Source organism: Mastigoproctus giganteus, chromosome 5, assembly GCF_048544385.1.
Source record: "Mastigoproctus giganteus isolate SK-2022 chromosome 5, ASM4854438v1, whole genome shotgun sequence".
NCBI classification, from domain to species: domain Eukaryota; kingdom Metazoa; phylum Arthropoda; class Arachnida; order Uropygi; family Thelyphonidae; genus Mastigoproctus; species Mastigoproctus giganteus.
In genome coordinates, this window is record NC_143579.1 from 221525034 (window position 1) to 221538972 (window position 13939).

A 13939-nucleotide genomic window follows, 5' to 3' on the forward strand; every position below is an offset into this window, starting at 1 on the left:
TCCTTATGTGTGAATGACTATTCAAAGTATTTACTAATTCTGTTAGCAACTGGTGTTAGCAACTTGTGGAGGAGAAATTGTTGAAGATAAACACAAGAAGGGCACCTGGGGTGGATGGGATCTATCCAGTTATATTAAAGGAGGCAGCAAAGGAAGTAAGCAAACCCATAGCCATAATTATGAGAGCTTCCTTGGACTTAGGGGAGGTACCCATAGACTGGAGATTGCAAATGTGACCCCAATTCACAAAGGCTGGCACAAGTAATTATAGACCTGTGAGTGTAACTTCTGTTCCAGGAAAATTAATGGAGGGACTGATTAAAGAAGCACTGCGGGATCATCTAGACAAGACTTCAGTTATAGCTCGGACACAGCATGGTTTTGTTAAGGGGAAGAAAAATGACCAATTTGATTGGATACTATGATGCAGTCACAAAAGAACAGGATGCAGGGAATAACTGTGATATTATATATTTGGATCTTAGCAAGGCTTTTGATACTGTTGCACATGGAAGACTGCTGCACAAATTGGAGCAGTGTGGCATTGGAGGCAAATTGCTGCTATGGATAAAGGGATGGTTGAGGGGGAGAAGACAGAGAGTGGTAATCAATGGACACTGCTCATCATGGACTAATGTTATTAGTGGAGTCCCTCAGGTTTAGTGTTGGGTCCATTGTTGTTTTCTGTATTTATAAATAATATTGATGATGGTATATCAAGCTTAATGTCCAAGTTTTCAGACGATACAAAGGTTGGCAGAGTTGTTAAGGAAACTACTGACGCTATGATGCTGCAACAGGATCTGGAAAGGTTGAGCAGATGGGCTGAGAGGTGGCAAATAAAGTTTAACATTTACAAATGTAAAGTACTACATATGGGGAAACAGCAACCCCAGAGCAACATATCAACTCTGTGGTACTACACTGACAGTGGTAGAGAATGAAAAGGACCTGGGGGTAATTGTGCAGGCAGATATGAAATTCTCTGAGCAGTGCAGACGGGCTGCAAGAGTAGCTCATGGTGTCTTGTCAGTGATATACAGGAATTTTTCTAGGAGGGATAAGGAGGTTATTATTCCCTTGTATAAGGCAATGGTCAGACCACACCTTGAGTACTGTATACAGGTCTGGAGGCCTCATTTCAAGAAGGATGTAGAGCTGCTGGAACGAGTACAGAGAAGGGCACAAGATTAGTGAATGGAACAAAGGGTTGCTCTTCCAAAGAAAGGCTTAAGTTTTGAAAATTACAGTGTCTGGAGACTAGGCACTGGCGAGGTGATCTGAGAGAGGTGTGTAAAGCCTTGAATGGTTTGAGCATGCTCAGTGCCGATGGAATTCTTCCTCTTGCTCAGAATAATCACTTGAGAGGGCATAAATTCAGATTGAGGAAAGACAGATGTAGGATAGATGTGCGGAAATTTGCCTTTATCCAGCGGGTAGTTGGTTGCTGGAACAGACTTTCATCCCTTGTTGTGGAAGTTGATAGCCTAAATAAATTTAAGGCTCAGCTGGACAGGTATTTCGAACTAATGGAGGAGTAAAATGGAAGTTTTTTTTTTTTGGCTGATGCTGCATAAGCTTGCTTTCTTGCATCATATGCCTCTGCTAATGCTAACTTGAGCAGAATCATCACTAGTTATTATCATTCACATCTAGTGAAACAATGTGATTCATTCCGTCTAGTGTTTGGGTAAAGTGATCATATTACCTGCTTTAGGTTGTTATATCCCCTTATAATTTATGTATTCCATGTATTTTTCTTCTCTGCCACTTGTTTCATCAGTTCATCTGCCATTCATTTAAGTCTAAGCCTTGAACAATATCTCTTAGTTGGTATAAAAGCCTAGTAACATCTGTTGTTATTCCCTTGTATAAAGCAATGGTCAGGCCACACCTAGAGTGCTGTATACAGGTCTGGAGGCCTCATTTTTAGAAGGATGTAGAGCTGCTGGAACGAGTACAGAGAAGGGCAACAAGATTAGTGAATGGAACAAAGGGGTGCTCTTACGAAGAAAGGCTTAAGTTTTGCAAATTACAGTGTCTGGAGACTAGGCACCAGCGAATTGATCTGATAGAGGTGTATAAAGCCTTGAATGGTTTGAGCATGCTCAATGCTGCTGGGATTCTTCCTCTAGCTCAGAATAATCAACTGAGAGGGCATAAATTCAAATTGAGGAAAGACAGATGTAGGATAGACATGCGGAAATTTGCCTTTAGCCAGCGGGTGGTTGGTTGGTGGAACAGACTTCCATCCCTTGTCGTGGAGGTTGATAGCCTAAATAAGTTTAAGGCTCAGCTGGACAGGTATTTTGAACGTACAGAGGGGGTGAAGTGGAAGTGGGTTTTTTTTTTTTTTTGATCGATGCTGCATAAGCTTGCTTTCTTGCATCAAATGCCTATGCTAATGCTAATGCATCCCTGAAGACTATTAAATATGATTAACGATTATGTTTAAGATTTATTGTGAACTCCTCTGACCTAGTGGTTGTGCTGGAGTATAAACAAGAACATTTTCTTTCCATTTATAATTTACTGTTGGTAACATCATCAGCTGATCTCCACTGAATAGAATATAGAAACTGTCAGAGACATTAGTCTCAGACAGCTTTACAAAAGCAAAAGCCTTCCCTTTACTCCTGACAGTAGTTTTATCTTTAAGTAGATTCCACATCAGTATATTATGATCACTGCCACCTAGTGTTTCTTTATCTGGATATTCTTAGTGCACTGGTGATAATCAGATCAAGAGTATTGCTTTCTCTTTTTGCTCGTTTAACATGCCTCTCTAGAAAACAGCCATCCAATAAATCCAGAAATTTTCTACTGATGTGTGTGTGTGTAACCAACCCACAAGTTCCAGTCAGTATCTGGAAAGTTAAAATCCCTCATCATAAGACATTTAGATTTACTTCCCCACTCACCTTGTCTGTATTATGCTCTTCATTATGCTCATCATTCACCTGGACATTAAAATATACTTCCACTCTCATTTTTGTTTTACAGTGCTTATGTTGCACCAAACTGACTCAACTTTGCACTGGCCACTCATGTTGTTAACAGAAAGCATAAGAATACATTCTAGCTATTGATTTCACAGTATGGGTTATATCTGTAGAAAATGAAACAAAGAAGCTCCAAAGTTGAATAACTTGTGCTCTTATTGTTATATTTGAGGGATTTGTTTAGTATAGCCATTCAGTTCCTGTAAGGTGTTAGTTTATCTTTCTTTGTACTAAGGTGTTATGTTTGTTTTTTCTAAGGAATGTGCTTCTTTATTTAACCATGTTAATGAAAGCTAATTAAGAATATATGAAATTTGAAGCTTTTTGCAAAGATTTTAAGTGCAGATTACATGGGAAATTACACATGCATCAAACCTGTTTGAAACAAGTTCTTTAAAAAGCTGCAAAATGACCTGAAATTTTAACCCTACTATTATATTGAGTTTCAAAAGTCAAAGTATATATATTAAAATGTTTTAGCCAAGCTAAGTTCAACTATACGTTTTTGTCAAGGACTGGAAGGCCATCATGCTAAATGAATAATGTTTAAAGAAACGAACAGTTTATATTGTAGGAGATGGGAGGACATATGCTTCCAAATGTACATAAAATTAAATTACAGATATGTTATTGAAATTTGATCATAATCATTTAGTAACTTTCAAATAGGAATAATATGATAGGTTTCCGAAAATTAAGGTAACACATTTTTTCTCTCGACGATGTTTAATAATACGAAGTTGAAATTACACACCAAGAAATAAGTGCATGTGCACTACTTCTCCACAAAGTCTTCAGTTTTATTGATGCACTTGTCCCAATGATGGATCAGTTTATCAATACCAGTACTGAAGAAGTACGTGCCCACACGCAGTAACCAACATCACACTGCTGATGAACTTCCTCATCCGTGGTGAAATGCTTTCCTGAAAACTGTTTTTTCAGAGGGCCGAACAAATGTAAGTCTGAAGGTGCTAAGTCTGGACTGTAGAGGGGATGTGACAGAGTTTTCCAATGATTACGAGGCACAACTACCCACGAGTGGGCAGTGTATTGAGTTGCGTTGTCATGCAACAAAATCATGCCACTTGTCGGGAATTCTGGTCGTTTGCGTCGAATGTTGGCTTTCAGTTTTTCCAACTTTGCACAGTAAAGCTGTGCCTCCCTTCGGCAAGAAATTCACCAACAGAACCCCTTGGCGATCCCAGAACACTGTGGCCATAATATTGATCTTTAATGTCAACACGGTCCGCTTTAAATTCATTGCACCAAAATCACACACCTGCTTCTTTGTCATCACCTTTTTGCCATACACAGCAACCAGTTCACGGTGAATATTACTTGGTGAAGACCCTTTTGCTTGCAGAAAGCAAATAACTTTACGAACACCTGTTTTGGACCACACTCGCACTGTAGCTGCTATTTTGCAACTGGAATCTGCTGTGCGGTGACAGTACTGCAGCACTGGTGGGGTGTTTGAATGTTATTGACAGGTCTATCTGTCCACTGCATTTCATATCATTCCCTTTCACCATTATTAAAAGAAAAAAAATGTTACCTTACTTTTCGGAAACCCTTCGTAGAAATGGATATGCATGAATCTTTCATTTTGACTGGATATTAGACCTTACTATCTCTGATAAAGTTAGAACATGTCCATATTAAAGCAAATTATTTTCTGTTTATTGTTGTTGTTTTATTTCAATTTTCCCTTTTCTTTTTTTTTTTTTTGTAACTTATGTTTTGGCATTAATGCATGCTATATGGTCAGTAGGCTAATTATCATTTACACCTTTACATTGCAATATCTGCGACTTTCTATAATTTACATATGCTGCTGAAAAAGATTGTGGGTGTGAATAAATAAATAAATTAATTAAATTTTTGTTTTAGTTGCTATACAGTGTTTGGAAACAGCATATAATGTTAATCCAGTTGATCCTAGTATGGCTAGCCTTTGTATACCTCGAACTCTATTAGACATCTTTACAGATGCTGCCAGACCTTATCAGGTAAGTAAAAAATATAACTTTAATTTAATACAGTACAAGGTAAATAAATTAAATTTTTTTGATTTTAATTAACTTTTTTTTTTTTTTGTGAAATGAAATGCATGTCAAAATACAGATTAACAAATTCCAGTCACTGTGACTGTGGTGCCTGAAATTTTTTTCCAAGCACCTAGTATTTTACAAATCAGTCTTACAGTAGTGAGGCTAAATGTAAAGTCTCTTTTACAGCCACAGTATTCTGTATCCTGCAGTGGGTTAGTCCACTTTTTTTTGACAAAGACAAAGAGGTTTAGACTACTGTTATGTATGCTAAATTATTAGCAATGCTATTATGGCTTGAATAATATTGATTGAAATAGCTCCCATGTATTTTATTTTATTTTTTATTTATTTATTTTTTTCTCCATGAAAACCCCAAACATGAGAGGTATTGGAACCTATAGTACTTAGTACCTTGCTTGGGTAGTAGGTTGAGAAGACGAAAGAAGATATATGTTGACATTAGACTTGAACTTCTGTAGACTGTAATTTTCAGGAAATACTTATTATGGAAGAAAATGACAAAAACGGCAGTTGGATGAATAGAAGAGGAAGATGAAAAGTTGGTTCTGTGAGTTTTAAGTTGGACAGTAAATGGATGTTGGCTGGTAGCGGCACGTATTCGCACTGTTTTGAAAGAGAGAATTATAGAAGCCAATTCAGAAGAACAGTGCCCATGGAAATATCTGTAGAAGAGGCATGTAGCAGAAACAGTACTGCGTGCCTCTCCACTTGCTATGAGACAGCAAGTGGAGAGACTCTGTCATTAAATATGAGTCATTAAATAACCTAACTGCCCTCTTCTGAATGGAATCTAGAAGCCTGAGAGAGGTTTTGGGGGCACTACCCCAGATGTAGGAACAATATTCCATGGTAGGGCAAATTTGCGATTTGTACAAAATGAACAGCTGTTTGGAAGATGCCTAGAGCGAAAGAGAAAACCAAGTTTTTTAGATGCAGAGGAAGCAATATTTGTAATGTGCTTGTGCCAAGAGAGATTAGAAGTCATGGTAATCCCCAAAAGAAATATATCATCTTGCCTAGAAATCGAAGTATCATCAAAGATAGGCATAGGAGCAGATATAAGACAAGACTGAGTTTTAGAAGGATTGAAATCAACTAAGTTGTCTTTTGCCCCACTGGAGAATTACCTGGAGATCGGCATTTAAGGAATTGGTAGTGGATATTTGAGAAGTTGAAGCTGATTGAGCAGGGCAAAGTTTCTCAAAATGGAAAATGGAATGCAATGTGCTATCATCGGCAAAGATATGGATAGGATTTCCAGTCAATGGAAGAAGGTCATTAATATACAAGAGGAAAAGATTGTGGGAAAGAACTGAACCTTGGGGGACACCGACATTAGTGGAGAAGTTAGAAGACAGAGATCCATCTACCGTCACCCTCAGTGAGCGATCAGAGAGAAAACTGGATAACCAATTACAAAAAACATTTGGCAAACCATAAGATCGAAACTGGTTTAGAAGACCTTTATGCCAAACACGATTAGCATTAGTAGAGGCATATGATGCAAGAAAGCAAGCTTATGCAGCATCAGCCAAAAAAAAAAAAAAAAACCCTTCCACTTCACCCCTCCGTTCGTTCGAAATACCTGTCCAGCTGAGCCTTAAATTTATTTAGGCTATCAACTTCCACAACAAGGGATGGAAGTCTGTTCCACCAACCAGCTACCTGGTGGCTAAAGGCAAATTTCCGCACATCTATCCTACAACTGTCTTTCCTCAATTTGAATTTATGCCCTCTCAGGTGATTATTCTGAGCAAGAGGCAGTATCCCATCAGCATTGAGCATGCTCAAACCATTCAAGGCTTTGTACACTTCTATCAGATCACCTCATCGGTGCCTGGTCTCCAGACACTGTGATTTGCAAAACTTAAGCCTTTCTTTGTAAGAGCAACCCTTCGTTCCGTTCACTAACCTTGTTGCCCTTCTCTGTACTCTTTCCAGCAGCTCTAAATCCTTCTTGAAATGAGGCCTCCAGACCTGTATATAGTACTCAAGGTGCGGCCTGACCATTGCCTTATACAAAGGAATAATCACCTCCATATCCCTGCTAGAAAAATTCCTGTATATCATTGATAAGACACCATGAACTACTCTTGCAGCCCATCTGCACTGCTCGAAGAACTTCATATCTGCCTGCACAATTACCCCAGGTCCTTTTAATTCTCTACCACTCTCAGTGTAGTACCACGCAGTTGATACGTTGCTCTGGGGTTGCTGTTTCCCATATGTAGTACTTTACATTTGTCAATGTTACACTTCATTTGCCACCTCTCAGCCCATCTGCTCAACATTTCGAGATCCTGTTGCAGCAGCATAGTATCAGTAGCGTCCTTAACAACCCTGCCAAACTTTGTATCGTCTGCAAACTTGGACATTAAGCTTGATATACCATCACCAATATTATTTATAAATACAGAAAACAACAATGGACCCAACACTGAACCCTGAGGGACTCCACTAATAACATTAGTCCACGATGAGCAGTGTCCATTAATTACCACTCTCTGTCTTCTGCCACTCAACCATCCCTTTATCCATAGCAACAATTTGCCACTAATGCCACACTGCTCCAATTTGTGCAGCAGTCTTCCATGTTGATGGTTCAACATTTGAGGATCCAGCTCAGGTGGCTAACAATCTAAACGAGTATTTTGCATCTACATTCACACATGAGGAGTTATTCAGGAAAGGGAATGTCGTAGGTGAAGTAAACATTGGCAGTGAGCTAGATGATTTTCTAATAACTGAGAGGAAAGTGGAGGAGAAATTGTTGATGATAAACATAAAAAAGGCATCTGGGGTGGATGGGATCTATCCAGTTATATTAAAGGAGGCAGCAAAGGAAGTAAGCAAACCCCTAGCCATAATTATGAGAGCTTCTTTGGACTCAGGGGAGGTACCAATGGACTGGAGATGTGCAAATGTAACCCCAATTCACAAAGGAGGATCAAAGGCTGACACAAGTAATTATAGACCTGTTAGTTTAACTTCGGTTCCAGGAAAATTAATGGAGGCACTGGTTAAAGAAGCACTGCAGGATCATCTGGACAAGAATTCAGTTATAGCTCAGACACAGAATGGGTTTGTTAAGGGCAGGTCTTGTCTGACCAATTTGATTGGATACTATGATGTAGTCACAAAAGAACTGGATGTAGGGAATAACTTTGATATTATATATTTGGATCTTAGAAAGGCTTTTGATACTGTTGCGCATGGAAGACTGCTGCACAAATTGGAGAAGTGTAGCATTGGAGGCAAATTGCTGCTATGGATAAAGGGACGGTTGAGTGGCAGAAGACAGAGAGTGGTAATCAATGGACACTGCTCAACGTGGACTAATGTTATTAGTGGAGTTTCTCAGGGTTCAGTGTTGGGCCCATTGTTGTTTTCTGTATTTATAAATGATATTGATGATGGTGTATCAGGCTTAATGTCCAAGTTTGCAGACGATACAAAGGTTGGCAGGGTTGTTAATGACACTACTGATACTATGCTGCTGCAACAGGATCTGGAAAGGTTGAGCAGATGGGCTATGAGGTGGAAAATGAAGTTTAACATTGACAAATGTAAAGTACTACCTATGGGAAACAGTAACCCCAGATCAACGTATCAACTCTGTGGTACTACGCTGACAGTGGTAGAGAATGAAAAGGACCTGGGTGTAATTGTGCAGGCAGATATGAAGTTCTCTGAGCAGTGCAGACGAGCTGCAAGAGTAGCTCATGGTGTCTTCTCAATGATATACAGGAATTTTTCTAGCAGGGACAGGGATGTGATTATTCCCTTGTATAAGGCATTGGTCAGGCCACACCTTGAGTACTGTATACAGGTCTGGAGGCTTCATTTCAAGAAGGATGTAGAGCTGCTGGAACGAGTACAGAGAAGGGCAACAAGATTATTGAATGGAACAAAGGGTTGCTCTTACGAAGAAAGGCTTAAGTTTTGCAAATTACAGAGCCTGGAGACTAGGCATCGGCGAGGTGATCTGATAGAGGTGTATAAGGCTTTGAATGGCTTGAGCATGCTCAATGCCGATGGGATTCTTCCTCTTGCTCAGAATAATCACCTGAGAGGGCATAAATTCAAATTGAGGAAGGACGGATGTCGGATAGATGTGCGGAAATTTGCCTTTAGCCAGCGGGCAGTTGGTTTGTGGAATAGACTTCCATCGCTTGTTGTTGAAGTTGATAGCCTAAACAAATTTAAGGCTCAGCTGGACAGGTATTTCGAACGAATGGAGGGGTGAAATGGGAGTAGTGGTTGTTTTTTGGCTGATGCTGAATAAGCTTGCTTTCTTGCATCATATGCCTCTACTAATGCTAATGTGCAACAGTATCAAAAGTCTTTCTAAGATCCAAATATATAATATCAAAGTTATTCCCTGCATCCAGTTCTTTTGTGACTGCATCATAGTATCCAATCAAATTGGTCAGGCAAGACTTTCTCTTAACAAAACCATGCTGTGTCCGAGCTATAACTGAATTCTTGTCAAGATGATCCTGCAGTGCTTCTTTAACCAGTGCTTCCATTAATTTTCCTGGAACAGAAGTTAAACTGACAGGTCTATAATTACTTTGTCAGCCTTTGATCCTCCTTTGTGAATTGGGGTAACATTTGCACATCTCCAGTCTGGGTACCTCCCCTGAGTCCAAGGAATCTCTCATAATTATGGCTAATGGATTGCTTACTTCTTATGCTTCCTACTTTAATATAACTGGATAGATCCCATCCACCCCAGGTGCTTTTCTTGTATTTATCTTCAACAATTTCTCCTCTACTTTACTCTAAATTATTACAAGATCATCTAGCTCACTGCCAGTGTTTACTTCATCTATGGCATTCCCCTTCCTGAATAACTCCTCATGTGTGAATGTAGATGCAAAATATTGATTTAGTTTGTTAGCTACCTGAGCAGGATCATGAACAGTCGAACCATCGATATCAAGTGGACCAATCTGATTCATCCCCTTCCTTCTGGAGTTTACATAAGTAAAGAACTCCTTGCTGTTTTTTTTTTTTTTTTGCATCCCTTGCCAAAGATTTCTCGTAATATGCCTTCGCCTGCCTAACCTCCTTTTGTAATTCGGTTACAAATCAACTTATATCTATCATAGGCTTCTGTGACACATGTTAATTTATATGTATCCCATACATTTTTCTTCTCTGCCATATGTCTCATTAGTTCATCTGACATCCATTTAGGCCTGAAACTTGAACAATATTTCTTAGTTGGTATATAAAGCCTAGTAGCTTTCAAGATAAGTTCTTTGAATGCTTCCCATTTTGAGTTTGCTGTTGGTAATATCATCAGTTGGTCGTCCCACTGTATAGAATTTAAATACTGTCTCAGACCATCGTAGTCGCCTTTACGAAAGCAGTAACTCAAGCAGTAATCCTTCCCTTTACCCCTGATGGTAGTTACCTCCTTGAGTAAATCCCACTTCAGCAGACTGTGATCACTGCCACCTAGTGGTTCCTTTATCTGCAGATTGTTAATGCATGAAGAATCACTACTGATAATCGAATCAAGAGTATTGCTCCCTCTAGTTGCCTCCCGAACATGCTGATTTAGCAAACAATCATCCAATAAATCCACAAAAGCCGTGCTGGGATTTTAATTTCCCAATCAATATCTGGGAAATTAAAATTCCCCATTATAAGACTCTCTGATTTACTGGCCCACTCTATTTCTCTGTACAGTTTCTTATTATACTCATCAGAGTCATTAGGCCTATAGCAGGCTCCTACCCTCAATTTTGATCTCCCAATGCTTATGTCACACAAACTTACTCGACACTGCACTGTCCAGCGATGTCGATTGGAGTCACTTCCTTGGATTTTATGTGTTTCTTAACTAATAGCATAACCCTTCCTCCCTTCCTATCCTGTCTATCCTTTCTGTAGACGTTGTACTCCCTAAATTCCAGTTCTGCATTACTTATATCTGTGTGACACCACGTCTCTCGTATCCCAGCAATATCCGCCTTTGATGCTTTGAGCAATATCTCAAATTCATCAAATTTATTTACCAAATTGCTATCATTGGTGTACACGCAAATATACATGCAGCTGTTCTTTTTCTTAACTACCCTAACACAACCCATGTGTTTACTTGTACCCCAATGACTCCCAGCAGTCTCTGAAATATCCTGCATCTTATTTTCCAAGCTGCTGCTCATTCCAATAGAAGCAGTGCAAGAATCACTTTCACCTCTGTTAGTGGCTACTGTTAATCTATTAGTCCTTGTATCCCCCCCAATCTAGCAGTTTTCCGACCCACCTAACACTGCCTTGATAGCATCAGCAAACATTCTTGCACCCTTTCTATTTAAGTGTATCCCATCCCTGTAGAAGCAGTCTCTCCTGTTAACAAGTACAGACCAGGCTGAAAAATCTTTCCAGGGCCGAATTGATCGACAGGGCTCTCATCATATACTCCCTCCTATCGTGCCTGGGCAGAATTGCATACACTTTCAAATTCAACCCTAATTCACGACTTTTTTTCAACAGTGACCTGTACTTGTTAAGTAATTCCGCCGGTCTCCTACTCTTAATATCATTAGTGCCAACATGTACAACTATATCACCTTTTGTGCCCTTAAAATTGAAAACCTTTTGGACGTCAAGAGCAATTGCTTGGGTTTCACCGAACTTTTCCGTTGAATTTGTCCATAAATGGGTAACAAGCCAGAATATCACCAGTAGATTGACACTGACAGAATCCATACTGGCAATCGTTGATCAGGCAGAAAGCTTCTAGGTAGTTTAAGAGTTGGTGGTTAATTAATTTCTCCATTACTTTAGAAAGAGTAGAAGTAATTGCAATGGGATGATAATTGGAATGGGAGGGATTTGTCACCCTTTTTAGGAATTGGCTGGATATGGGCAAATTTCCAAGCAGAAGGAAAAACACCTTTGGAATAAGAAAGTGAAAAAAGGCGGCAAAGAACAGCAGTAAGTTCAGGAGCACAGGTTTTGAGAACAAGTGGAGAAATACCATCAGGACCTGGAGCTTTTTTAGCATCAAGATCTAAAGTGCCTGCCTGGCAACCCAAAGGTCGCGGGTTCGATTCCCGCCTCGGGCTTGGATCAAAGTACTGCACAAACCTTGGGTGGTGCATTATGGCCACAGAAGCCTATGCGCCAACAACTACAAAAAAAAAAAAAAAAAAAAAAAAAAAAGCATCAAGATTCATCAAAAAATACTGTTAAAAAAATAGCTCATGAAAGCCTAGGCAAAAAGAAGAGCCAATGACCAAAAAACACCTGGATTACAGAGAAAATAAGAGCTGCTGTAGAGGAAAAGAAACTTGCATATCAGAAATGGCTGGGTGATAGGAATGTGCATATAGGAACATTTATGTTGAAAAGAAGAAAATAGCCAATCGAAAATAGAAAATAGCCATGTAAAACGGATGCAAGAAAACAGATATCCAAAAGCTATCCTAGAATGGATACCTCCTGGAAGATGGAGAAGAGGAAGACCTAGGAGGACATGGATGGATGGATGGATGGATGGATGGAGTACGGGAGTGCATAACAGCCTGAGGCTTAACCGACCAAGACACCCTGAACCGCACTTTATGGCGGGGAAAAAATTCCTAACAAGAAATAACTTGTAGGCTGAGGAAACCCATTGTAAATGGAAACACTCCTCTTGAAGAGGAAGAGAGATTCATTAAATCCTTCTGACATCCTTTTGACGGAAGACCACAGCAGGCATTGAATGGAGCGTGTTGGGAATGGTGGGAGGTGTTTTACCAAGATCATTAATACATGGGTTGGAAGAAAAATGGGATGCTAGCAGGTCAGCTTTATCCTTGGCTGAAGTAACAACAGAACCATCAGGTTTTGACAGAGGTGGGAGCAGAGATGGGCAGAAGTTGTGGCCAATAGCTTTGGCAAGAGACCAGAATGCTTGGCTACCATTAGGGCAAGAAGCAAGTTTTCTACTCTTAGCCTGTTCAAAATCTAGTTTGGACTGATTATTAACTGGTTTTCAATTGTTGCGAGCTTTGGTGTAAACAGAAAATGTAACTGAAGAATTGAAAACAAGCCAATTACGATATGCAACATTCTTCTCTTGAACAACCTTAGCACATTTATTGGAAAACCACGGTTCAGATCAGCGTTTCTCAAACTTTCTGAGCCCACGCCTCCCTTAACCTGTAAAATTTTCCTGGCGCCTCCCTTGAAGTAAAACATCCATAATTATGCAATTTCTTATTTTTAATACAATAATTAATACATGAAATAATAATCCGGATATTATTTTATTCTTAAAAAACATTAAGCATTAATGTTTTTAAAAAATGTATTAATACAAAAAATTAAAAAAAAACGTAATTGACAGAATAATAACAAGGTTTTACTATATATATATATATGTTGTTGTTGTTGTTGGTTTGGTTTTTAGGAGCATTAGCAACTAAGGCCATATTGCTCCGGGATATGCGGTGATCATTCCCTGACCTTTCCGCATCCTCCGTATTTGGTGGTGACGGGCTCGAACCCCGGTCTAATCAAGAAGCGTGTGCTACGCACTGCTGCTCCTTTCCACCTGGCTACGGAGGCGCCTATATATATATTCATTTTTAAATTAATTTGTTTTTAAAGCGATGGATGTGCTTGTTTATTAGCACCAAGTTTATCAAATCTAGGTGTCATTGAGGAGAGTGCTATTTGTAGCTCTCTCTACTGCTAAATGAGCTTGATATTTGGATTTCATTGCAGCTAATGCAGAAAATCCTGTTTTGCTGTTATATGATGTTACGAATGGCAGCAGTACTTGCATTGCTTGACAAAGTATTATATTCTTCACTTCGATTCAACCAAAATTGAACTAGGGTTTCACTCTGAAAT

The 13939-nt window shown here is 39.4% G+C and overlaps 1 protein-coding gene across 4 annotated transcripts in view; it reads left to right on the forward strand.

Annotated features, from left to right (window-relative positions):
• The window catches only part of LOC150086127 (small glutamine-rich tetratricopeptide repeat-containing protein beta-like), a 376857-nt gene that overhangs the window by 76631 nt on the left and 286287 nt on the right, over nt 1-13939 (forward strand). For all 4 annotated transcript variants that reach the window (XM_090374421.1, XM_090374422.1, XM_090374424.1 and 1 more), the window contains exon 3: nt 4896-5014. In XM_090374421.1, coding sequence (XP_090230547.1) covers nt 4896-5014 — 119 coding nt within the window. The remainder of the gene's footprint in view (nt 1-4895; nt 5015-13939) is intronic.